This window comes from Penicillium cinerascens (genome assembly GCF_028974065.1).
Source record: "Penicillium cinerascens strain IBT 15544 chromosome Unknown contig_1_segment0_segment0, whole genome shotgun sequence".
Taxonomy (NCBI): Eukaryota; Fungi; Ascomycota; class Eurotiomycetes; order Eurotiales; family Aspergillaceae; genus Penicillium; species Penicillium cinerascens.
In genome coordinates, this window is record NW_026695287.1 from 1,855,002 (window position 1) to 1,880,993 (window position 25,992).

The 25,992-nt window shown below is 44.0% G+C and overlaps 7 protein-coding genes across 7 annotated transcripts; 4 read left to right on the forward strand and 3 right to left on the reverse strand.

Annotated features, from left to right (window-relative positions):
• Nucleotides 1-267: 267 nt before the first annotated feature.
• N7498_002242 (uncharacterized protein) lies at nt 268-1,257 on the reverse strand (the record flags this gene model as incomplete). The annotated part of the gene is given in 3 exon segments (XM_058449304.1): nt 268-477; nt 1,132-1,197; nt 1,213-1,257. The coding sequence occupies 3 exon segments, from the start codon at nt 1,255-1,257 to the stop codon at nt 268-270; spliced, it is 321 nt and encodes a 106-aa protein (XP_058311648.1).
• A 1,953-nt stretch (nt 1,258-3,210) lies between these two features.
• On the forward strand, nt 3,211-3,447 carry N7498_002243 (fibronectin type III domain-containing protein; the record flags this gene model as incomplete). Its single annotated transcript, XM_058449305.1, has 2 exons — nt 3,211-3,221; nt 3,261-3,447. 2 exons carry the CDS (start codon nt 3,211-3,213, stop codon nt 3,445-3,447), a joined length of 198 nt encoding a protein of 65 aa, XP_058311649.1.
• A 72-nt stretch (nt 3,448-3,519) lies between these two features.
• N7498_002244 (uncharacterized protein) lies at nt 3,520-3,850 on the forward strand (the record flags this gene model as incomplete). The annotated part of the gene is made up of 3 exons (XM_058449306.1): nt 3,520-3,600; nt 3,649-3,691; nt 3,777-3,850. 3 exons carry the CDS (start codon nt 3,520-3,522, stop codon nt 3,848-3,850), a joined length of 198 nt encoding a protein of 65 aa, XP_058311650.1.
• A 213-nt stretch (nt 3,851-4,063) lies between these two features.
• Nucleotides 4,064-4,621, forward strand: N7498_002245 (metallo-phosphoesterase; the record flags this gene model as incomplete). Its single annotated transcript, XM_058449307.1, has 2 exons — nt 4,064-4,303; nt 4,445-4,621. The coding sequence occupies 2 exons, from the start codon at nt 4,064-4,066 to the stop codon at nt 4,619-4,621; spliced, it is 417 nt and encodes a 138-aa protein (XP_058311651.1).
• Nucleotides 4,622-15,443: 10,822 nt separating this feature from the next.
• N7498_002246 (uncharacterized protein) lies at nt 15,444-15,846 on the forward strand (the record flags this gene model as incomplete). The annotated part of the gene is made up of 2 exons (XM_058449308.1): nt 15,444-15,635; nt 15,691-15,846. The coding sequence occupies 2 exons, from the start codon at nt 15,444-15,446 to the stop codon at nt 15,844-15,846; spliced, it is 348 nt and encodes a 115-aa protein (XP_058311652.1).
• Nucleotides 15,847-16,132: 286 nt separating this feature from the next.
• On the reverse strand, nt 16,133-17,291 carry N7498_002247 (uncharacterized protein; the record flags this gene model as incomplete). Its single annotated transcript, XM_058449309.1, has 6 exons — nt 16,133-16,290; nt 16,384-16,576; nt 16,727-16,829; nt 16,858-16,993; nt 17,042-17,109; nt 17,143-17,291. 6 exons carry the CDS (start codon nt 17,289-17,291, stop codon nt 16,133-16,135), a joined length of 807 nt encoding a protein of 268 aa, XP_058311653.1.
• A 7,946-nt stretch (nt 17,292-25,237) lies between these two features.
• On the reverse strand, nt 25,238-25,942 carry N7498_002248 (ankyrin repeat domain-containing protein; the record flags this gene model as incomplete). Its single annotated transcript, XM_058449310.1, has 1 exon — nt 25,238-25,942. One exon carries the CDS (start codon nt 25,940-25,942, stop codon nt 25,238-25,240), a length of 705 nt encoding a protein of 234 aa, XP_058311654.1.
• Nucleotides 25,943-25,992: the final 50 nt, after the last annotated feature.

Genomic DNA, 25,992 nt, shown 5'->3' on the forward strand with positions numbered 1-25,992 from the left:
TTAGAGACATCCGAAGTAATTATAATTATATATGTAATGCTTAGGTGAGCGGAACACAGAGATGAAACTTACGATGATTAATTCCTCCTCGCTATCCGTCTCGCCGGTCCTCCTTATCACGGTGATGTTCCTCGTCACGGTGATGCCGTTCTACTTTTCGACATTGGCTTTTTGTAGCTTTGAAGGGGTCGATATGGAAGTTAGGGTGTCGAGCTGCCACCCGCTGGCTATGGCACTAGACGCGGCATTGTTTGTAGAGCGCGACCGCTAGGTCGAGCTCGAAATCTTGGCGTTGATGAGGCCGTAGATAGGCGGAGCGTTGGCGACGAAGGCGGAGAAGAAGAGCTCGATGTTAGCGATGTTGTGGGAGGCGCCCGAGCGCTGGTAATTGGTGACGTTCATGATTAGGCGTGTTATGGTCACGGCGACGATGGCGAGGCCGACGAGGAAGAGGCCGATAAGGCGAAGGCGCGCGAGCTAGGGGCGGTTTATTTTGGACAGATAGTGGAGGGGCAGGATCATGAGCATCACGTCGGTGACGATCTCGAGGATGTAGAAGACGAAGAGTTAGATGTTGCCGGCACCGTATTTGCCTAATTAAAGCGGTAGGTCAGTATATGGTTAGATGGGACTCGGTAAAAGGACAAAGAAAAGATGGCGCATTTGCGGAGACGAAGACTACCGCATCTCTATGTCGTCGACTGGCGTATTGCAACAACTTGGTGCCACGAAGAGAAACCGATATCCCTCTGTCTCTATTGGCATGCTCTGGCTGGTTTTCGACGGGGATTGGCTTACCTAGATCAGGGACAACCTGCTAGTATAGCTGGAAAGGGTGATACTCGGTGAAGCAGGAGACGATGGAGCCGAGAAAGGTTACTCCTAGAATAGCCTAGTAGGCTTGCAAAAACCTATGTGACTTGGTGCCTCGGAATAGCTTTTGCACAATGCACATAACGACGCACTTCTGTAACTAGACACTTGTTTAAGTCAGTGACAAGGTCTTCCTCCTAATCGCTGATTCGGACTAAAGCTTAAGAGCATGAGAACGTATAAATGGAAAGCGGAAAGTGCAAATACATACTACACGGTATAGAAGACCTGGTTGACTATGGTTAGCTTTGAGCCAACCTTGAGACGGTAGATGTCCTGCGAGGTGAAGGTGGTCGTCGCCCTGTTCTTGACTTGGTTGTCGCCCTAGACTATAGGGACATTCTCGACGGAGGAGCGTAGTAGGAGGGTGACAATAGCGGCCATTGTGCAGTAGTCGCCTATGTTAAACCTCCGCCGCTTGCCGACGTTTATGATCAGCCGAAAGGCCATGATGGCCACGCTCGCGCCCGTCAAGGCCTATATGATGATGATCTCCTGCGTGAGGAGACTTATGGCGGCTAATTAGCTGAAGGAGTGTCGAGGTGGATATATGCTTCACCCGTCTGGATCCCGTGTGGTTCGCGGCGGTGATTATAGTAGGGTTTAGTCATTTATATCAGTGGGGCGAAAGTAGAAGCCGGAGATACGAAGCAGTGCGACTGGGGGGGGGGTGGTATTCTATGTTGGTGGATATAGGGAAGCTTGGGAGTTTCCTCTGGAAAAAGCTAAGTCTAGACTCTACAGGGACTCTTATCTATATGCCATGTCTATATTCCTGGCTATTCTCTAGTATCAGCCTAGGGATAGTATGCTCTGTAGTTCTGTATGTGGTTTTTCTTACTTATTGGCTACAATGTAGAGTATGCTTGCCCTGCTTGTCCTACTTGTCCTTGATAATGATTTCAGCAATACAAACTGGTACTAACTATCTAGCCTAGTCTATTTGTGTAGAGAGACGTATGGGCGAGAAGACGAAAACCGTGGGATATCAACGACTGATATATTGGCTAAGCGAGTAGCCTATATGGTGGAATTACATAATAATATCCGAGGCGCCTCTGCTGTTTCGTTCCCCTTATTCCCCCGTCCTCCTATCTTTTGGAAGGTGAGCTTTTAGGGGCGCGTAGCATCGAGTCTCAAAAGCGGAAATACCGATATTGTTAGGTTTGCCCCTGAACCCTGCAACCCATACTTCGGACATTACTAGACTGTAGGTTGTGAATCCCTCGCGCTACTAGCGCACTTCCTCCTCTAACCTAAGATAGGTACTATACTTATATTTGTTGTTACTAATAATAGGATTTCTTTTTACCTAAAGAAAGAAGATATAGAGAGTTGATCTAGGGTCTAGGTCTAAGAAGCGAGCTTTTGAAAGAACTTGGAGGGAAGTTATGGAGTCTGGGAAGGGAAATGAAATAGCGCGGCGCTATGTACTCGGTTGAAGCGAGGCGGGCCAATACGCATCGGTCGATCCGGGCGATCTAAACCGAGTCCGTCTCCGGTCTCCGGCGCTCCCCGTAGACTAAGACGGCGTGGCGACGCTAAAGAGAAGCCAGCCAGTGCAAGGTGGCGGGGCGACTATGTTCTAATGTCAGCGCATAGGAGACGATGTAACCGCGCCCTGTATGTATTCGAGACGCTATAACGCTCCGGCGTGCTAGAATAGCCTTTGGTATAGTGGAAATGCCTTAATTGTCCCTCCCTCTATCCTATATCCGTACGCTGCCGTGTTCCGCGGGTAGTAAGATGAACACCCCTTGCCTATGGTGGGAGTGGAGAAAGGATTGCAAGAGATAGCTCGACACGCTTCGAGGACAGGGTCACTAGCTAATTAACCAACGCCGGCTCTCCTTATCCCCGCCCCCCTTATAAATATATCGTTGGTCCTAGATGGGGAAGGAGGCACGCGACACTGGAAGGGGTAGCGCGAACCCCCGCAAACTAGGATCTGTATAACGTTCTATCTCCATGGGTCGATAGTTGTGGACTATTGGGAAACGCAAGGCAGGCCAAGCAAGAGCCTGGGATCCCGTCGCCACGTTTTGACAAGACAAGACAGTTATCCCCTGATCGAGCGATTTAGTAATTGACATCGGTGTTGCCCTCTCCTTCGTTTTCCTAGCCCTATCTAAGGCTACTACCCTCCTCTGCCCCAATTTTCCTTCCTTTCACTCCTTTTAGTCTATATATTAACCACCCTCTGTCCTCTACCTTTTCTTCTTTGTGGATTGTAGTATTCGAAATATTGCTGCTATGATACGGTCCCTCGCGTAGCTTAAGGCCCTCGTAGTGCCTCTGCTCGCGCTGTGTGCGTAGGTTAGCGCGAAGCACGACACGATGGTTAACTCGTAGATACGCCTCGCGTACGTGGGAGACACCGCCATAAGGGTATCGTGGAGCGCCTTCGACAAGGTCGACCGTCTCGTCGTATTCTACGGAAAGACGCCTTCTGCCCTAGTCCACGCCGCCTCGTCCGACGAGTCCGTCACCTACAATACCTCGTCGGTCTACGCTAACTATGTGACTATTGAAGGACTGGAGCCGGACACTATCTACTACTACTCCCTGCCGTAGCATCTTATTTGCGATAATGAGGCCTACGCCTAGCCTCCTTTCAGCTTCCGCACCAGTAGGTCCCCTGGGGATATGACGCCCTACTCGGTCGCGGTGGTCATCGATATAGGCACTATGGGACATAATGGATTGACCACCTCCGCTGGCCAAGGTGTGAATCCCAATAATATCCTCTAGCCTGGCGAATAAAACACTATCTAGTCCCTCGACGCGGTTAAGGATGACTACGAATTTATCTTCTACCGTACGTTCACACCCACGCGCTTATACCGCGTTTTCCTAACTAACTAAACCTTTTCACTAACCTCGCCTTGCGCGCGCACACACAGCCGGCGACTTCGCCTATGCCGACGATTGGCTCGATGAGGAGTCTGAGGGCTTCCTGCCAAACACCACTATTTAGGAGGGCTATGAGGTCTATCAGTCTATTAACAACGACTTCTACGACGAGATGACGAAAATCTCCACCGTCAAGCCCTGGATGGTTGGCGCCAGCAATCACGAGGCCAGCTGCATCCCGGATGGCGTCGAGACCTATAACGGCATCTCCTATAACGCCAGCCTTATCTGCTAGCCCGGCCTCACTAACTTCATCGGCTATAGGAACCACTGGCGTATGCTATCCGACGTGTCTGGCGGCCAGGGCAACTTCTGGTATAGCTTCGACAACGGTATAGTCCACTGGATTATGCTGGATACGGAGACTAACCTGGGCGATGGCTTTATCGGGCTGGACCAGACAGGCGGCGTCGAGAAGGATATTGTAGGCCCCTTTGGACCCTACGCTAACGCGCAGCTCGACTGGCTGAAAAAGGACCTCGCCTCGGTTGACCGCACTATAACACCGTGGATCATCGTCGGCGGCCACCGCCCCTAGTACCTTTCGTACGCCAATCAGTCCACCACTATCTGCTGGGACTATAAAGACGTCTTCGAGCCCTTATTTCTCGAGTACGCCGTCGACCTCTACCTGTCGGGCTATACACACTTCTACTAGCGCTCTACCCCGCTTAACAACGGCGTTATCGACCCTAGAGAGCTCGATAACCCGACCTCTCCTTGGTATATCACTAACGGCGCCGCCGGTCACTACGATGGCCTTAGCGAGGGCACCAACCCACTAGCACCCTACGAGCGCTTCCGACTCGACGAGAGGAATGCCACCTACGGCTAGTCCAAACTGACTTTCCATAACAGAACCTACCTAACCCACCAGTTTGTCGCTTCGGGCAATAGCAGTATCCTGGACACTGCTACCCTCTACAAGGAGCACTAGTAGTGAGACTGTTGGGTTTCTCAAACGTCCCGGAGAAATGTCCTCAATCGTTCTTTTCCTATGTATTATATAGAGACTTAAGTACATAGATAATCACCCTACTGTGTAGGTATTAATGAACGATCGTAAGAAAGTTGTCTTAATTTGTGTCACAATAATCTAATTGGAAGAATTAGAATGTTTCGCCTAAAATATTGAATATTTAAACAATCTCCCTCCCGCTAATAGCCACTTGCAATGGCGGGGGTGAGGGGGTGTAGAGAGATGGAATCGTTTGGATCTAGACGTTTGTAATTTTGACTAGAAAATCCACTAAGGGCTATAGACTTTTATGGCACAAGAGAGCTTTCATTATGCTTCGTGTAATATCTTGTTGAGTGTTCGTTCTTCTGTCGCAATTTAAAGATAGGCATGAAGGCGGGAATATAAGTAGCAATGATACTACTGGAGAGCTTGAGGATAGTTGTCTTTCAAGGATAGTGCCTAGGGCTAAATATCTCACTACTACATATAGCGGGGGTGCCCAATGTTAGATGTTACTATATTGAGTACCGCCGGACGTCAAGATGAATTCCCTGGAATAGCAAGGCTTGCACGAGATGTTCTTTCTATTCTAGCTAGTAGTATAAGAGTAGAGCGGCTTTTCAACTCTACACGAGATATCTGTTATTATCGCCGAGGCTCTCTATAGCCTTAAACGATCTCGGATCTTATGATGTATATATGTATATCATGGTTCGAGATTTATGAAGAGGAGCGAATAATGCTCTCTGAATATCTTTCGGCTTAGGAGATATAGGCTGCAAAGGAAGAGAGAATATAGCAACAAATCACCGTTGATCCAATTAGTAATGATGAAGAGGCTGAAGGGCCTTCTATAGAGCTCCCGAGTCCGAGTAACTTTATAGCTCCGAGCAACCTCGTATACCATAGCAACTTCACATGGCCTATCTGCAAATTGGTGAAGCTGGTTTTGCACTTCTCTGTAAAATAGACATTATCGAAGTGGTTGGTTTATGTAGGGTTTCCCCGGACGGAAAGCATCTTATTTATCTAGTATTCTAGATTGGGCGGAGGGCCAAGATGAAGATGTGTTGAGCTGATATTTTGAAGTCAACGAGAGGGAAGTCGATAATTAGGGAGTTTTTGTGAGGAGCATTTTTCTGTATTTACGACCGGTATTCTTAGGTACATCACCTAGAAAGGCGGAATTTTCAAAGGACCTATAATCTTCGATTAGACATTTGTATGTATTCTTTTGCCGTTTGGAGGGTAGAGTATCAAAGCCATTTTTAAAGTCCCGACTTACGGTGAAATATCCATATAAGAAGGGGCTTTTAGAGAGAACTCTTGTGCCTGACCTCGAACGACGCGGCGAAAAGGAAGATCAGACGCTAACGTTATAACAAGAAGGGAGAGGATGAATGGTTAGAGGGGTTGAGGTTTAGTAACTATAAGTGTTGAAAGGTTTCTATATAGAATTCATTAGAGAAAACGTAGAAAAAGAGTGCATCCAGAAGGTGAAGGAAGATGATTGAGATAACTAGGAGACGACACTCGCTTCCCCTTATCCTAGAATAGTAAAGCTTATGAAAACTAAAGAAGCTGCCTTTCTGGAGCGTTGACCTAGGGGATGCTTGGGACCTAGAACCCGATTCTTTGATTATTTACCCCGCAATAGGCGTCTTTTGTAAGATATCTGAAACGTAACGTAAAATTATTAGGATCTAGCTGATTTGATAGGTTCACACCCCACAATACTACGTATTATGCTGTTTCTGAAACTTTATATATATTCAATTCTGCTGATTAGGTCTAGAACCTGACTTGATCCTTAAACTCTAGTATATGCTGTATTCCTACGGTGTATCCCTATGGTTTTTTATAAATGGTGTCGCTACACCCTACTAATTCCCCAAATATTATATATAGATATTCACCCTCTACCATGGCTTTGAACTTGGATGGGAAACCCATCTCCACCAAAGGTATAATATCCTGAATTGATTGATTAATGGAAGCTTATTTTTTTTAGAGCTTGCGCAGAAAATTTCCTTTTTAAGTTTAACCTCAACGGTAGATGACTTACCTACTAATGGCGATACTGAAACAGACAACGGTAGGCGCCCGAGAACTTGGTGGAAAAACGAGATCGAAAGGGTAATGCTGGAAGAGGAATAAAGCTTTGTAGAGGAAGCTAAACGACTGCGACAATTTGGCCTTGTTGACGGTTAGTCACAGGTAGTTCCTTCCTCTTCTAGTGCAGCAAAAGGAACGTTTCCTGATTGGAAATGGGTAGAGAGCGGCCTCGAGGACGGAAATGAATATTTAGCTATTCTTAGCTCTAAGCTTAACGTCGTAAGCTCTCAAATCGTTGGCCGGCTTCGATTTATAGATGTTGTGCGTCGAGCGTTTAGGCTTTTCTCCGCCGAAGTCAATAGCTTCATTTCCTATTATGACAACTTCAGTTAGGGATTGAATAAATTTTGTTCTGAAAACCTTTATCTCCTGAAGCGTTTATTATCCTTAAGACAGGTATGGTTTAGTCAAGTTCAGTGCAAGCGAGTTTACTAATAGAAAGCAGTCTTTATATAATGCAAATGCAGATCCTTTCTTATGTGCTGCCATAGACGAAGCCTGTAACCTGTTGACGGATGGCATGCCTATGGCTAAACTTCTCGAATCATCGATTATCCAACCGCTAGCAAAACTTCTAGATGTCTCTATATCTCTAAGGAGTATCCTATAGCGATTATCTATCCTAGAAAGGCGCTTTACACGATACCGTACCGTTGACGCTGACTTAACGGTGCCTTTTAACACCAACACTAATTTCTTTAACAATATTAAATGCCAAAGTCTGGAAGTTCTTGCTTTGCAAATGACAATCGAGGATCTCAATGTTTTACGGCGGCTAAATATATAGGCGATAGGCGGAGAAAGCAACCTAGGTCGAAGCTGCGTCAATAATAGATAGAATGAACTTTGCCTTTCGGTATAGGATTATGTCGTAGCTAAAGTTGGCGCGATAGAGAAAATTGAGAAACTCGCTTAAGTATGTTTTGGAACAACGTCGGCTGAAATACTTTTCTAACTCACAAGCTATAGATAATATATAGAATACGCAACTACTACTCCCTCTCCGCAATTATACAGGGCGCTAAATATGCCAGTGATCTATCACATCTAGTGAAGAAGTTTGATTATCTTATAAACCCCTAGTTTCCGAACCCCTATACCGCGGAGAGTGGTAATCAAAGAAATGATACCACACTATCGGACTAGTTTATTTGGGTCACTGCACATTATCTTATGGCTCACAATCTAATAAAGGGAGAGATAGATTATTTTCTATAGACACCCAGAAATAGCCTTGACCGAAGTGAATATCTTTTTGATTCCGACGAAGATGACGAATAAGGCTGCTTTTTCGGCATTGCACATTTATTGTCTAGTATCTAGGAGACTTTGCTTAAGTTCTACTACGATTTATCGTCTGAATCTGTTTAAGCTTTCGTTCAACGGACTTCTCTTCACTTATATGAAACATTTCGGCCATAATTAATAATCTTCTCTAATGCCATCTAATTCCATTAGCGCAATAACTTTAAGCACTCTTTCCGCTCTAAGCAGAATTGTAATGAAGCTACAAAATAACTCTTGGGTCCCTTTTTTAATTGCGAAACCAGGTAATAGTGAGCCTGTCTACTCCTAGTTCCTCTTTTCCCCTACTATTTATATCATTTAATCACCATCAGTTTCTTCCGTGTCTTCCCTTTCTTCTGTGTCTTCCTTAGCTATATCATAAGTTTAGCCTAGCAAGATCAATACTTTCTATTAAGGGCAAACTCACGTAGCTTGTATTCCACGATAAGGCTTACTCGAAAGCACTCGTAGGGTGAGGGCGGCCCTCCTCGGTCCTCGCCTAATGGAAGATCCTTCTTAGGAACTGTCCTTCTAAGAACTTTAAAGAAATAAGAAAGGAAAGACTCGATATCATTCTTCGCCTAAAGCCCTTGGTGAATATCGTCCTGCTTTCTCCGAAGATATGAGGATATAGAATCTTTGCTCTTCTGAAGACGCGAGCATTGAGGACAAACAAAATCCTTCTTAGTGTTTTTAATTATTCTCTCCAGTATAGCGCAGGACTAATCTAATATGTTTGCTTTTGAAGGCCCTTTTTTTAATGCCACGAATTCGATTTCAAAGAAGGCACTGTACTGCGGACGCGTAGTGGACTCCTGAAAGTCTTGCGGGGAATCTTTACTAGATGCGTCACTCTAGCCTATAGCAACCTTGTAACTGGCTAGAAACAGTGGTAATTAGTCTCTTCGAGAGAGCCCCTTATAAACCTCATCACGGTTTTCGCCGATGTGTTTAAAAAGATTGGTCGGTTCACGAAAGCCCTTATCGCAATAGACGCAGATGAATTTTAGGTTGGAGCATTTTGCAATTTGTATCATAACTAAGTATTTTCGAAGATCGTTATTCCTAGATAGGATTTGTTTATCTATCACGAATAGATTTATCTAGAGTATTAGATGTTAACAACAGCGGTAGAGGGATTCGATTAGTCTTTATAATCAAATTTCTTTAGAAGAAGCCTTTCTACTTCTACCCCTTTTTAGTAGAATGCTAGGTTAATTAAAGCACCTTTCCGGTATTCTGGTCTCATTTAATGCGAGGAGAATATGCTGAAGCCTTACCTGATTTGAATGGCCTTAGTTTTGCCAACGTGGATAATTATGGGGGTTATTAGCCTTCCTTTTTTGCGTTTCATATTGTATAATCTAGGTGAGGGCTTTTCGTAGGGGATCACTTTATGGACTTTATGGTCTATATAGACGGACTTCGTAATATTTCTAGATTCAATCTAGTTACTGAAAGGCGTCTTAGGTAAATAAGAGTCTAATCTTGCTTGCCTGGCTTTGCGTTATGAGTATGACGCCCAAGCTAACTTGGAGTATTAGGATGGTAACCCCAATCAAATTCCGCTAAGCCCATTTCCTGCTTCCGTGTAAAGTTGCCCCAACAAGGCTCAAAAAGAACGAAAGTTTCAGCCGTGATGTAGGTTGAGTATATAGCTTCTCAGAGTGCTGAATTAATAGTCGACTAGGCAATGTTTGGCTCAAATCAGTATAACGAGCTACTGTGACATCCGACACATCCGGAATATAGAAGGAAATCACCCCATCCTCGGTATTCTCTATAACTCGCAATCCACGTGTCCCTGCTAATGGCTTCCATTCCGGGTTATTGCAGTTCCGTAGACTATACAACATAATACACTAGAAGTATCCGCCATGATCTAGAAGAAGGACACACCCAAGTATTGATTGGTTTATGCAATCAATAGGAATATCTTTTAGTTCTGAATGCCTAGTTTCTATATTGATTGTTCGCCTTGTATGGTGAGTGATGCGCAAGGTATCCTAGGGCTATTCACGAATGTCAGTTAAATATTATAACTCTTTGTAAGCCTTACCTGCATCTGAGAGTCCAATAGATAACTAACGATTTCGCCCATTCTCTTCGTTAACTTAGTTATGTTTTTCCCTTCGCTGTTGCTCTAGAGTGTCGATGCAGTGAATCGCGCCCGATAATATAGCATAGGCATTCAATAGCTATATATAAATTCAAAAATTATTATGTATGGGACGGTGGCTAGACAAAGCGGCTAAGTAGTTTAACTTAATTGAGAATCGTCTCCTAATAGATGGGAGTTAGCCGCAAAGAGAGGGAACTATAGAGACTCTTATATTCGAAATCGATTCTTATTCTGACATTGATATAATTTCTAATCCTATATATCGAAATGACTGGAGCTGAGCCGAACTGGGATGTAGTGTTATGGGAATTATAGTTGATCAAAACTCTGCGTTGCTATATCCCTAAATCTGGCAATATGTAAGGGAACATAATTATATGACATCAAAATCATAAGCAATAACTAATAGCCCAGTCTCTATTGTAGTATACGCTCCGTTAAGATGCCAACTATCTAGGAGCTAATGATGTTTCTCTGTATATTGAAAATTCTCTCCCCGATGTTTCCATAAATTCACGACCCTGTAGCCTCATATATATACCCTAGCTTTTGAAGCCCTAATCTCCTTAATCAATTTTCTGCCACTTAGCCCAAATCTGAATTATTGGATGAATGAGATGCCACTTCCCACAAAGTCTCCTTAGTTTCCTTATCTGTTATATTATAACCGTACTCCTTTTCAATGATTTGCTTCCATGAGTTAAGTCCTCCTGACATAGACTTATGCGAGAGTAAATTGTAAGCTAAAATATCTCTCTTGGTAATGAATACATTTTTACTTCCTTCTCGCGAATCTCGGGGATCATTGGCGATTTGAAGCTATTGGTCGGGGGCTAAAAGAAGTCGAGCTCGGTATTGCTTGTTCCCTCCAAAGAACTTAAAATGGCGATCAGTAGTGAGGAAGTGATGATCGTGGGTAAATTCTTGTCTCGTTTTAGCCTCGGCTCGATATTGGGGGTCTTTTAGACAAGCCATTAATGACTCGTGATTAGATCGGAACGAGGGGTTGGCAATAAGCTGCTCCTTTTGGGCAGTGGACCAATTCTGGTAAAATGGATGTATATCCAAAAACTCTTCAATAGTACTAGCTACCTCGATGTTTTGCTCGTCCTCCAAGGAGAGTGTTTTTATAGCAGGCTTTAGGGTCTTCTTTAGTCCATAAGTTAATAGGTTTAGGCGATTATGAGCTCCTGTCACATGGAATAGTCGGTACTTTTCATAGGATGCACGTAAAGCGTCTATAGATAGCCTTGTTACTAAATTCCTAGTTGTAGAGTTTTGACACGACATTATGGTCGAGGCATTCTTCCATAAATTTCATCAAAGTGGGTGGTAATTGAAATTGACAAGATATAATAGGATTCATAAAGGAAAGGGGAGGCGGTGTTTATAGTGGATATTTTGAGCTTGGAGGCCTTCATTGGCTCTAAATATCTGAAAATACTATAGATTAGTTTTGTGTCCTTTAAGTTGGCGTTTTCCAGTCTGCACCGCTAGATGCCATCGAGGCGTCCTATTTTAGGAGTTACATTTTTATTAGTTAGGCGAAAAAGGAGATCCAACATCCTACTCTTTTATCTCCGAGAGATGGAATAGGCTAGAGCAATGAAGGTGTGATTGTGAAGTGTAGAAAATGCTGCTGTGTTTCGTTCTGTTATTAGGCCTAACCTCCTCAGGCACAATATCTAGGTACTACATTCTTTCTTTTGAGGTTAAGACATTTCTAGTATTCTTAATAAAGGCAAAAGCCCTGTCTAGCCTGATAAGCACCTGAAGGCCCATCCCCGTTTATTTGGTTTGGAGTTGTTCCTAATCTATATATCGCCTGTGTAGGGCTAGTATATGCGTTTCTGACGTCCTGGCTCACTTGACCCAGATTATTACCGCTAGAGAGAACATCTAACGAAAAAAGAGACTAAATAAGCTTAGGTAAAGGGGCTTTCAAAGGGAATAGACATACTATAGTTGACCTGTTCGCATAAAGATAGAGGAAATATCAACGATGAAGGATATATACGCAAAGAAGAGCCCTAGATATACCAAGGTTTAAAGGCAAGCCCGACCTGTAAGAGTTCCGTACTTAATAGGCGAAGGTTGAGGAGTTATAAGGAGGCTAGTATTTCTTGATCTATTGGTAAGCCGCACCACGGTCGTTTGTAGTCCTAACGAACCCTTTCTCCTTTCCCTGATATATTGCGCCTCTGATTCACTAGGCTTTTGAAAACCGAGTGAGTATCACCGCGAGATTTATTCTTTCCCGTTTCACTGGAGCGTCTTAGGAAAGGACTGGTATTCGCCTGACGCTTATGGACGATGTGCCGTACTATTTCTTTTCTATCTTTCCTATCTTTCCCATCTCCACTATATCTCACTTCGTCTGTAACCATAGAGCGGCGAATTTCCAATGGAGACATAATGTGCTCTTGCCTTTGTCCCTTCGATTGTAGTAGCTCTATGGTGAGTAGTGACGGCGATTATGAAATTAACTTAGGGGCTCTGCGTTCAAAAGATTCTGGCTCGGGGTTTGTGTCGGTGTCTTCCTCATCCTTAATAGCGTAATATGTAGTATCTTCTTGCTTAGGCTCGGAGATTGAGGCCATAATTTCCTTCTTTTTTCCGTTTTATAGGCTGCGTTATCCTGAGATATGTGCCCTAGGAGACTTTAGTAGATAGAGAAAGATAGAAGACCAACACAAATACCTAAAAGAAAGATTGTCACTTTATAGCTCCTCGCTTAACGAGTAAAGGGTCGCGATATTCAGTGTCCAAGGGTATAGGCTATGCGTAAGGAATGGTTAGTTGGACGCTAAGGGTTGTGATAGGGATTTTCCTACCTCGTCTCCACAAGACCACACTATATATGGTATAAATGATTAGAACAAACCAGAATATTAACAACAAAATAAGTAATGTTCCCTGACTATCTATATATATTCCGCTTGAATGAAGCTAGGATACTATTATTGTCGCGGTTATAGGTAGAACGTGGGGGGTGGGATGAGCAGATACAAATAGATTTTATTAAGGCATTACTTATAATTTATCTTTTCTAGGTATTTATTAAATTTTCCGATTTTAGGTATAGATAACCGAAGCGGGAGACATATTGATTGCTTCTTAGCAATGCCTTTAAATAATGACCTTCGCCACAAGGGCTCCTGCCAGCTGAAGTCTAAGCCATTTTAGACCATATCTTACTACTAAGTGGAACTGGTAGAGCTATGTCTATTTCGCACTCATTGATATAAGGAGGAGCGATACAGAAACATACATACGTGGAATAGGAGCTTTTTCGAATATAGCTACACCTAACGGAAACTAATAGAGTGATATAGAGAATTAAATTAAGCCACTGAAGATATTGTATAGAACGGGCCATTATTAATGAATTCACTTAGCCGCAACTTAGTCTAAGTACATCCTAAGTAATCAGTAGGCATTGGACGAGGATTTGAGAAGATCTGAATGAGGTAGAAAAGTGATCCAGTCACTAATATCACATAGAAATTTTCAAGGCAAAACCTAGCTTGCCATTGGACTAGACCGGACCTTTCATCATAAGTGGGGTCAATACCATCCAAAATTGCAGAACAGATTGGGGAATGGTCTTCTATAGGGAGAAGTTGCCGCATATAGTAATGGACGTAAACTTCCTATTTTAAAGCAAGCGCAATCTAGGTGAAACAGCCTTGCTCGGAGGTTGCGAACTAATAATCCGATATTCTACTCTATAAAGCGTGGTATAATTTCCGGCCTAGCAGCCGCCCATAAACCCAAAGCGGATATAGTTCTATTATCACCACATATATCTGGTTAGGCGGAAATGATCTTATCGCAGGAGATAGGCGAAATTTTCTTTGATATACGACTACAATGTCTTCTTAAAGGGGAGATATATATATAAAAGATGTCTCATCAACGCTGACCACTATTATAGTAGTTAATAACACCTTTAGGCAAAAATGACTAATTGACTCACGGTTTTCGAAACCGGTGAAGTGAGGTCGTAGATCCAGCGGATCCATCCTACTCTGAAAGAAAAGATAGCTCGGTGCTCCGATTTTCATATACTTTAAGATACTCTACAGTAAACAAGAATCATAGTGCTTTTTATGTATCTTTAGCCTCTCGCGAAGTAAGCCTTGCTAGAGTTCTAGTAAGCGTCATTTGTGCCTAAGGTAGACCGACTTGTGCAGGGGGGCATTTATAGAATCAACCGCTACCGTGGCCTATAGTGTAAAGTATAGCTGTTTCTTCCGTCTGCTAATGGTTAGCTGCAGGCTTCAAGATAGACTACAGTCCCTACCAACAAGTATTTGACCCCTCCCCCTTAATTACCTAATATTCTGCCAGCAAAAAAATCAGACTGATATTCCTGCGCGAGTGGCAGTTTTGGGTGGTAATAAAGGAGCTGTTGGGTTTCTAAGTGGATGATAGAGTATGAAGCGGGAGTAAAACTGGGTTTATAATACCTATAGAAGTCCTCACTACCATGTATTTAGAGCCTTATAGGTCAAACTCTCTTTCGATTACGCCTCACTCCTCCGTCGTGGCACTTGCCAATGTAAATAATTTTGCTACCTAGATGTATTAACTCGCCGACCTTTCGAGACCATAGCAATTTTAGTTTTCTGCTGGTTGTGAAAGCCGGTGCGGAAATATACGTAACTTTTGAATAAGCATTCGGCTTATATATATAGTTCGAGATAGCTATTGTGGGGCCCAATTGAAGTTACTCGATTATGTATAGGCAGAAGCAGGCTATATTTGTATTCTGGGGAAACCTATTGTTCTGTTTACACTAAATGAATGCATCGTTATATATCTGAATGGCACTTTTAGCTACATTGACTAGTGAAACTATTAGAGTGAGGCAGTTATTCAAACTGGGTCCTGTAAGTCCGGAACATTTACTTCGAAAGGCATGCCATTTGGTCCTATTCACGCAGGTATCTAATCCTATGTAAATAAACTGATTCCAGCGTCATTTTGGTGTGGGTCTCTCTTGCACGTGATACGTTATTGACAGAGTTCTGATCACATGATTATTCGTTTCGACTTTCGGGCACATCTGTAGATCTCGACCCCTCCTCCATTTGCTTGCCTAATTCTTGCAATTTTATAAGAAGTGCAAATCCAACCACAGTCGGGTTTCACCGACGAGCTATCGAAATGCGTCTCGAAAAAATATTAGAAGATTCGAAGCAGATTCTTAATACGATGAGGACGCTCATCGAAAAAGGAGAGACGGAGCGCTTAAAAGAGAATAAAAGCGAGTGGCTTTACGGGGGACAAACATTCACCGAAATGGTTACTTCGCTGGAGCAAGGCATAAAGGAAGAACTCAAGTCTCAAAATATCTATGTCAGTTCCCACTGTGCTACTTTTATGCATAATTTCTAATAGACTATCTTTATAGGTCGACGGCTGCTCTATGCGACATTTTTCCAAGGCAGTTAAGATTACCCTATCTAATCCCGCGGCACGACTATTAATCATTCCTATTAACGGAACTTCGACCCTTTTCCCCGGCGGCGAACTACCAACCGATACCTCTTGCTATATCGATGAGTAGCCGACACTGTCTGGTGAAGATATTGACGTTGTTTTTGTCGGGTTTAGAATAAGTGAAAATATATAGCACTGTTCAGTAAAAGGGAGAATGACAAATTTGTATTTTAATGAACAGCCTAAGGGAATGACGTATTAACTAGAGGCGAAGAAACTATATACATACGTCCCTGCGGAATAGTGTGGGCGAGTCTATCTTGCCTAGCGCTAGCTAACGTTTCCTTTGCGGTGCTATTATTGTTGATATATATCGTCTTATTATTTTTAGTATCCTTCGTTGTTTGTATATATTAAATCTCGTGTCCTGGGGAAAAGGTGAAGTCTTGCAGTGGATCGAAGTTTTGTAGTGGATCGAAGTCTTGTAGGGGATCGAAGTTTTGCAGGGGATCGAAGTCTTGTAGGGGGTCGAAGTCTTGCAGAGGATCGAAGTCTTGTAGGGTACCAAAGTCTTGTAGAGGATCGAAGTATTAGATTGCGCTAAAGTCTCGCTGCAGGCTTTCATTATTTATGGATAATCGCCTGTCACCATCCTAGTCTATACCTGGACTCTGAGGTAGGTCCACGGCTTCGTATGTCGTTTGGTTTATCAAAATATTGTCTAAGCTCGAATTAGCGAGGACGTCCGCTATTGCGCTTGCCTCACTTGTAATCGTAGGTAAAGTCTTTCTCCCTCGCTTGCACCGGCCCTGCTTAGGCGATCCTTCAGACCTAAGCGAATGCTTTTGGCTATGTTTCTATTTATATAGCACTATGTATTTATAAGTATGAGGATCTCGACGCGAGTTGGTATGATGACTAACTATAGTCTTTATAGTAACTTAACTGGCACTTAGATAACCACCTCGCTTTTTGTTCAGCAAGACTAGACTATTCTGGGGTCTGACGGATCGCCTCTGCCAGCAAAGGAAAATATCGGTAAGAAAGATTCCGAAATATAGTGAATACTTGGCAAAGTATCGCGGAGACACTAGGATTCCTATAGATATGCTCGAATGCGTGGTATCTTAATCCGTACTATATCGCTCTGCGATATTTTGCGGTTTTCCGGTGAATCGCAGTCAAATATTTATTGAGTCGTCCTTTACCACGATTATCTATATCTTTCGAATCTAGAATTAAAAATGCAGTGCGGGGATGAGAAGAGGTTTTCTCTGCCCATTTTAAGTAATTCTCAGCATGCTAGTATCTGCCTAGCCAACCTCGGAATTTTTGAGATGGGGTGACACGTTTCTCCGACAATTCAATATTAATTATAAAGATATCGTCCCTAGTCTAATTATTGTCCTTGGCAATCGCACACTCTTCGCTCTGATTCAAGAAATCATGGATTTCTTTGGACCGGGATTGTAGCCTTTGCATGAAGAGAAATATTTCATCGTCCTGCTCTTTTTGCGGATGTATTAATGGATTTGTAGCTTCAGCGTATCCATCCTGTTCCTGGATGGACATCGACTCCGGGGAGACCTTAGAAGGTATAGTTGAACACGGTTCTAGCTAGTGAAGTGTCGGAGGTACTGAGGGCAGGATATCTCGGGCCTCTTGTCCGCAATTTGGGATGATTCGGCATAAGTGAGTTTCGTAATAATTCGAAGATGGAGACGGTTGAAATTGTCGTGAGACTGGTGATCCTAGTACCCTCTCTAAACTGTCAAACGCAAGCTGTAATTCTTGTCGGTGATATAGTAGCAAATCTTGCGTGTTAGTGTTGTCTAGATTTTCCGTTAAAAAAGTAGCTGCCTTCAAAATCTCCGTGGCTAGGCACATTGTAGGCGACCACTATGAGGCAAATAGGTGGGTGGGCCCTTACAATGAAATACTCTTTAGGGGAACCCTGCGTCTTGGCATTAACATTGGTGTCAATGCCAAGACGTAGGGTTCCCCTCAATGAACACGTCAGCTGAATGTGTGCTTTAAAACTCTCGTACAGTTTTGGCCCCTCTCTTGCTATATATCTATTACGTCGGAAACATAGGGATAGGTTATAAATACTGTAATGATAGGTGCTTAACGCTCGTGGAAATCCTCTAGCTGCGGAGTGATTATGAACAGTTAGTAGGAAGTGTGCGATCCTATTTGGGGTAATGATCATCTTGATTCGTGTAGCTTGCTAAGGTCCTATATAGATGTCTTAAGCTAGCCTATATAGACATTTCATGGCTACTAGGAATCGTTTGGCAGGGGGTCTTGCTGGGGTTGAAGAGCGCGCGTAGATACAGTGCGTTACACGGCGAAGGGTGCTTCCTATCTAGTTGTATATCGCTAGGGCAGAAGGGGTGACGCTATTTTGCTTGGCGGTAAATGATTGGTCAGTCTTGATCGCAATTACACCACATAATATATACCCTAATATTTGGCCGACCTTAAACGTGAAAGTCAACACTGGCGTGAAGCATCAAACGCTTAACGAACCTATCTCTTATCTCCTTTGACAACAGCTAGCTTTAATTTATGCTATGTTTGCGTGCATCTTCAAATTCGACTTATTGAACTAAACAATTGACATGAACTCCTACGTATTAGCCCCACGTACCCTCTGCCAACTTGTTACGCACCCTCTAACCTATTTTCAACTGGCCGTTCCGCCCCCTTCCTAGCTTGCCAATAAAGATAGTTTAGATTGGATGATCCTCTATATATATTTGAGCTCTATTCTGGTTCGCAACCTTAATGGTAATCATAGTTCCCTGGCCAGGAAGACTCCGATTTCCAGGCACATGATATGTTCTGATGACTGGATTGAGTCCCAATTATCGAAGAGATAAGATCATTATCTCTAGTTGATCAGGCAAAGCTATAGCTCCTTGGAACCAAGCATAAGCGACAGCCATATCCGCTAAAGGAAAGTACGCTCTGTTTTGTTGATATAGAGTAGCCACTCGACCCATTATATAGCGAGCGTTGTTATCGCTGGCGAATGGGTTAGGCGATGGTTGCAAGGGTTGTGGAGGAATATAAGCAAGAATGGCACCGTGTGCGGATGTTATGATAACGACGGAGCACGATCTAAGGCCCCTGGTACTAATAGCCGCCATTTATTGGAAAGAAAGAAATTGGACGTCGCCTATTAGGACCACAAGAACAGCACGAGAGGCCTGCCATTGAGCGAGAATACCCAATCCAGACATTATAGGAGATATTGTAGAAAATAACAGGATATATTTTTGCTTAGATGAATTTACAGCGCTTGTCTATCAAGAGTGGTTTCCTGCTACTTATAGTCTTTTAAAGAAGCTGCTATATATAAGGATATGACAATGTCTTTCACGTCCCTAACTACTCTGTTAATTCTAACCAATGGATTGCTTGTACTGCACCTTTTTTTCCCAAGCTAGCCACCTAACCTAAAACATATAGTAAATTCAAGTCTCCAACAAGTGGCATTACAAGCCCCACTATACTACGGTGATGCGACGCACGCGCTAGATGTCGAGGAAAGTGGAGCCATTGCTTATAGGAGTAGTTGATTAGTTATACACTGGAATTCTGGATAGATTTGGTAACCCTAGTTACTAGGGACATTTCAACTTGCCCTTAGTCGCACAGACCTTTCTGCCCTTTTCTTTAATCAATCAATCCTTCCCACGAAGTTAGATCCGTCTCTTATCTAACTTGCAGCCTTGCATACTAGCTAATACTGTATTAGGTTTCTCTGGCACTAGGCTTTTCCTCCCCGTTGGTACTAACCGAAATATAGCATTTCGTTATGAAACACACCGCCTATTTTCTATAGCTTCTAATTGGATAACCTAGTTGAAGGGAATGCGCATCCGGCGTCTGATGACTTAAGAAATAACTTAAATACCTCTCCCTCGCCGCCTGTTGCTGGGTATATATCTCCCGTTTCACTAAAGCCCCTAAGTAAGTTTGACAGTGAGTTTCTAGAACATCCTGCTCGCTATAGACGTCCTGCCTCCTCTAGACTACCCTTTGGTCTAGCTAAGCGAATATCCTCAAATTCCAACTCGAACGCCACCAGCGACTCTCGAGAAATTGTATGCTTCTTGCGTTAGTGGTGATATCTAAAAATTTCGGGAGATTCTTGACTCACAAAGTTCTTCATCGGAGGGCTTTAACATATGTGACTTATATGCGATGATGATCGAAGCCATCAAACTAGATAATATAGAGTTCATCAAAGAGCTTCTTGATCGCGGCTTGCCTATGGATCCTCTCTACGCGTTGGAAGCCGTCAAGGTGAAGGGAAAGGGTGCTCTAGAAGTTTTTCTTTAGCATAGATAGAATATCAATCAGCCCACGAGCGAGCTTAATCCTCCCGTACTTGGGTGAGACTCCTCCCAGTAATCGTGATTATATATTGGATAACATTATAATATTTATTCAGTGATACTATTATAGATAAAGAGATAGTAACTTAGCTCCTTGATTATGGAGCTGATCCTAATCGACAATGTGTTATTGATCTTACCCCACTTTCCCTTGCTATCGAGGGCGCCCTAATATCAGTTATCTAGCTGATGATTAATCGTGGCGGGGATGTCAGAAAAGGCTAACTACTCCATCACGCAGTTGATCGGCATTCGGATAATATTGCGGTCTTAAGACTTCTTATCGGAAAAGGAGCACCTATCAATTTAACTATATACGAGGACCATTATCCTTCTTAGGCATTATTCTCCTTTATGCCTCTTGGAACGCCTCTACACAAAGCAGTTGAGTTCGGCAAGGCAGATATGGTTCGCTACTTGGTCAGCGAAGGAGCCAACTTAAGTATTATGGATGCAAAAGGTCGCATAGCTCTGGAGTATGCGTAAATGTTAAATTAGCGGGAAGTCATCTAGGCATTCGAGAAAAGGAAGTAGCTTATCTTTTCCTTATTCATGGCACGTGCAATCGTGTTTCTGTTGGATAGCCTGGCCTATAAATTCAAAGTGTCTTCCCGTTTAAGTTAACTGCCGAGTTACCTTTCGCCAACTTTCAGAATCAGAGTTATCTATGCGCGGTTTACTGTATTCTCTTGTCTTTAAAAAAAAATGGCTTGCGAAAGCTAGATTATGCCGATACTGATTGTATATCTAACGGCAAAATGAAAGTACTAACCGAGTGTTCACCTTCCGCAACCACCGCTTCTTTTCCCATAGAGGTTCACCTAAACGCTTCCTTAGTCCGAGTCTTAGTATCCTGGATCTAGGGTCATATAGAATATTGGGAGAGAAGGAGCTAAGGTGTGATAGAGGCGAGTAGATCTATCTAGGCTATCTACCAAACATGGTTAGGTGACCATCCTGAGACCAAATCTACGAACACTACGAAGTATGGAGTATACGTATATATTAAGCCAATGGGAAGTCGCGGAGGCATTGAGAAAGGGTTGTAGCTCGTCTGTTCTAGATTCATATTACCAGTACCTGCCTTCCCAGGCTTATAAATGAACTAGTCTATATACTTATTGTAGTCCGTTTTGCATTAATGTGCCACGTTACCAAAATTAAGAACTGTAATGTTAATCATCGTTGCCTAAGCGTAGCTATATATAATAATGAATATCTCTTGATATAGTACGTATGTTTCCTTGAGGCCCAGAATGCGATAGCTAGGAGGTTAATCATAGTGATTTCTGTGATATCTGTGTCTATACTAGAGCTATCCGAAGGCGTTTTCGTTCTTGACGCTGGGGCTCGAACGAGTTCCGCTTTGTTCCTCTCCACTGCCTCCTTTTGAAATCAGGCCTCAGTGCCACGTTATGGAAGTCAATGATAAGAATCCGCTTTAACTCTAAATTCTATAGGAGATTTCCGTCAGTTAGATCGCTATACACTACACCGAGCGAGAGAATTTCCTTCCTAGATCGTCGAAGCTCACGATCTAGCTTCACAGGAAGCTCCAATCCGCTTATATTCTCGCCGCCCTAAGCCATAAGTAGCATATGTCGAATCTTTCCCGCCCCGTGGAGGAAATAAGTCGTAGCTAGGTCGATTGTTCCTAGGAAAACTGGTACTGTAGATCCTTGCGCTTTTCGGAGTATACGATATACCACTACTTTATTGGACATCTCTTTCTAAAGTTGATTGGTTGTCCCCTTTCCAATGATCGTGTAGCTATATCGCGCACTAATAATCTTGAAAGGCGCTCTAGACGTCCACGCTCCACATTCACCTAAAGGGGTGCAATAATGGCCAAGGTCTTTATTTAGTTGCTGATTCAGCTACTGGACCAAGCCCTCCGCTGTAATGGGATGCCGCTCACCACTTCTATATTGTCTGTGCAAGTCCACGTTTAGGCAATTATCATCTATAATGCCGTTCTGTTGAAGCCTAAGTAAGCAATGCTAAGTGCAAAAAAATTGCGTCGTATATTGTCGATAAGGACCACTTCGATCACTACCGAACCCTCTTAGCCTTAGTGATTGATTAGGAGGGGAAGATGTGACCTAGCTGAGATTCCGTTTTCGCCTAGCCTTAGGCGCTGTTTGATTTGAATCCGAGTCGTCGGAAGACTAGTCTAGATAAAGAATCGATGAAGAGGGAGCATAACTAGATCGAGGCTGTGCACGGCCTTGTGGCGTAGGCGATGGCATAGGTGACGACGGCATCCACTTAGAACTAGTGCCTTTAGTACTATTATCTAGGGAACTAGTATATTCCGAGCTAGGTAGGACTTGCTGTAACTCATCATTAGGTATTCGCGACCGTACGAGGTTAAAGCTCGTCGCCTAAGAGTTTAGCTGACTTATTGCGTTTGTCCGCTAAGTATAGTCGCGGACCGTAGAAAGAGAACTTATTAAAGAAAGACAAAGCACCTAAGCGATAGCTATTCTTGGTTGCCGATAGTTCTCGTTATTATTCTTATCAATTTCCATATTCGGCTCGCAAAGAAAGTAGAGCAGCGTGCCTGGGTTATTTTGAGGTATGCGAAGAAGGACTAGAGCAAGGCTAATAGTTACATAGGAGATCTTAAGGCCTTCCCAGATCATAACGTGATATTCCTAAGTGAGAACTGATCCAACAATCTGTTCTGTATTATATTTTAGCTTCTTAGCTTCGTCTGTTGGTACCTTTTTGCGTTGTACCACGTCATTCCAGAAATCTATCCTTGGTTGAAGGCCCGCACGCAGATTTTCAACAGTCATTTTATGAGGGGGTTTGTACTCCACAGTCATTAATAGAGAATTTTTGTCGTTAGCTCGATGGATATAGAACTAATTGGGCCTTGGTTGGCATCGTGCTAACGATTAGCCTTTATTGTTGCGAGTGCCATTATCCTACGCTGCATTATCCTCTAAGCTATTGGTATGGCTCTCAAACTAGACGCCATCGCTAAGACGAAATTGTTCCCGGGCTTTGGGAATTTTGCAGAGTTCAGAAACAATATCTCGCATATGATTTTTAACGGCAAGTCTCTTATAAGTTTCAAGGTCCCGTTCACTGCTTAGCGGACGATCTAAAGAGTCGGCGAGACCTTTAAGGCGCGCAATCGTCGAGAATAATTGAGGTGGGTGGTCACTTGTTGCTTGAAGGTAGCCATAGACTGAATCGTAGATTTCCTGCTGCGTAGTAGCGCAATCCGTCTATGGAAGCAGGCGAGTGGGGCAAAATTTCCCTTGAGGGGCCGGAATCTTCCCTTTCGTAGAGCGAGACGGGGTTCTCACGCGTAAAGGCCTAGAGAGCAAGTTGTGGCAGGTTCGTAGATATTCTAGCAAAGAAGTCTTGCGAGTGAAATGTTTGTTTTGTTCTTTAGCCTGCCGTCTCTCTTCCTTAGCCTGCCGTCTCTCTTCCTTAGCCTATCTTCGTAGCCTAGTTTCTCTCTCAAAAAGTTCTTTATAATCCGGTGAGCTGATTTGATCTATAGAGCATTTTAAACAAAACATATTAGAGCGAGGTTGTTTTTGGCTCGATCTCAACACCACCGTTCGTGTTGGGGAAGGGATAGGATAGAGAAGAGTTCGGGGGTCGGACAAATTGAAAGACCGAGTAGTGCCTTAGGCCGTTCTTAGCTTCGGAATATCTATCACCTTTTCATAGATCACATATAGCCCGCTAGCCCAATACCGTTGTTGAGGTCTACTAGGCGTCTCGCTATATTAAAATCCTTAGCGACTATGCTGATTAGGAGAGGTATAATCCACTGAAAGCAGCGTTTTAATGGGGGAACCTCGGTGGGCCCCCAACGCGACGGCAGCCAACCACATAGCGCGTAGGGTGGCAGAACGGCACGGGAGCAGCGTAGCAAAAACCCTTAGGCGACATACATATATATGATATAAGATATTCGTTGGGCTATGGGGACCCTTCAATTATGTTTATTTACATCGGAGCGAGCCATTCGTTTCTATACCAAGTCTTTGGTCAGAATCTTCACTACGTTCTTGGAGAGGATATAGCCAAGACCAGACTAGAGGGTTGTGATGGCCACGGTGAATATATTTTCCGTGACCAGCCCCAACCAGGTTCAGGTTTAGACCACCGGGAAGGCAAAAGCAAAGATGGGAGGCAAGGATACGAGCGGGAAGGAGGGTAAGGGAAAGTTTAGCCGAGGAGCCACGTCACCACTTTAGGGGGTCTTCAGGGCGATCGGGCGAAGAATAGAGGGCCTTCAGGGCATTCAGGTGAAGCGGCCTGAAGGGGCTGAAGGGTAAAGCGGCAAGGGCAAGTATCCCAACGAATTACAAAAAGTGGGTGAGCACCGACATACAACAGCAGGGATTCGCTGGTGGTCACCCACCCAACTACTAACCTGCCGGCGTGTGGCTTAAGTACGGCTGAGCGGACGGGAAGCCCTGTTCTCCACACCCTATGGTCGTATGTACTGGAGTCAAGAGGACAATATAATATATACTGCTTCAAGGGAGAAAGTCTGTGTGAAATAAGGTGCGCGCCGCTTTAGCGTTGCGCGACCGGGGTTGCGAAAGGTGAGTGCGCAATAGACAGGGTTAGAAGGAGGCGAGAGACACTCCCCGATGCGCTACCGCTGCACTGACTCTCAAGACTGCACCGCTGCGGGGAGTCATTGGATGATACATACCACAGCGGAAATGGGCCGTTTGCGCTTTCCCCCACCGGTCTAAATGGAGCATATGGCTACTTGAGCAGTAGCTTAAGGCTTGCGGCTTAGGTACGGCTTAGGTACGGCTTAGCGGACGGGAAGCTCTATACTCCTCATCTTATAGTCGTATGTGAAAACCTGACAACTTCTAAATCTATAATGGTGGTAGATAATAGGGCTGCCGTCCGGGCAAGAAGAAGGATGAGTGTCATATTGCATGTAATCAGAAGAGATCGGGGGTGAGCGTCACCTGAAGTCGTGCTATCGCTGCACTGCCCGTAAAAGTGGCCAGGGATGTGGTGTGGAGATGACCTGTCACTCATTCCGGTGCCCGGAGTACGTAATTTCTCAACCGGTAGATTCCATTGATTAATTTCACTCACTTGGCATTCGATCTATTCACGACCTTTCTCCCACTGCGCCCGTTTATCCGCTAAAAGCTGTGCCGGTGTTTTACCTGCCATGTTGGGCTGGTCCATCGAGGCCCCAGCTTGCAATATCGAAATGATCTCATCCTGCGCCTGGATCTTCTCTGAAAGTGCCGGCCCTTCAAGTGACCCGTCTTCCATTCGCCTCCCGATAAGCCTTCCTCCTACCGCCTCATGGAGAGGCGTGTTTCCCTTTTTATTGATCACGCTGGGATCTGCACCTCGACTGACCAGCAAACGAGACGCTTTGATTTGCCGCAAGTTTCTCGCCATAAAATGCAGCGCTGTCCAGCCGTTCGCGTCGGCCTGGTTGATATCGACAAATGGAATGAGCGCTTCCAGTAGATCAGGGCAGACTGGTTCGTTGTATGTAGGACTAGAGGCCAGCTTGTGTAGCACCGTCTGACCATGATTATTGTGGAGACCTTTGTCGGCTCCGTGTGCAAGGAGAAGGTCAACCAGTGGCATAAAATACCCCTTATGACTCCAACTGCAGCCCTCGTGGTGTTTCAGAACGTGGAGTAGAGCTGTGTCACCCGACTGATAGCGAACATTCAGGGTGCTAGCGTGTGGATTGGTGTCTAAAAGCAGCTTCACGAATATTAGACTCCCAGGACCGTCAACCATGCCTGCCACGGCGAAATTAAAAGCCGCTCCACGGTGGCCCCGCATATTGACGGTATCTGGGTTGGCCTCAAGTAACAGCTTTACGATCTTAAACC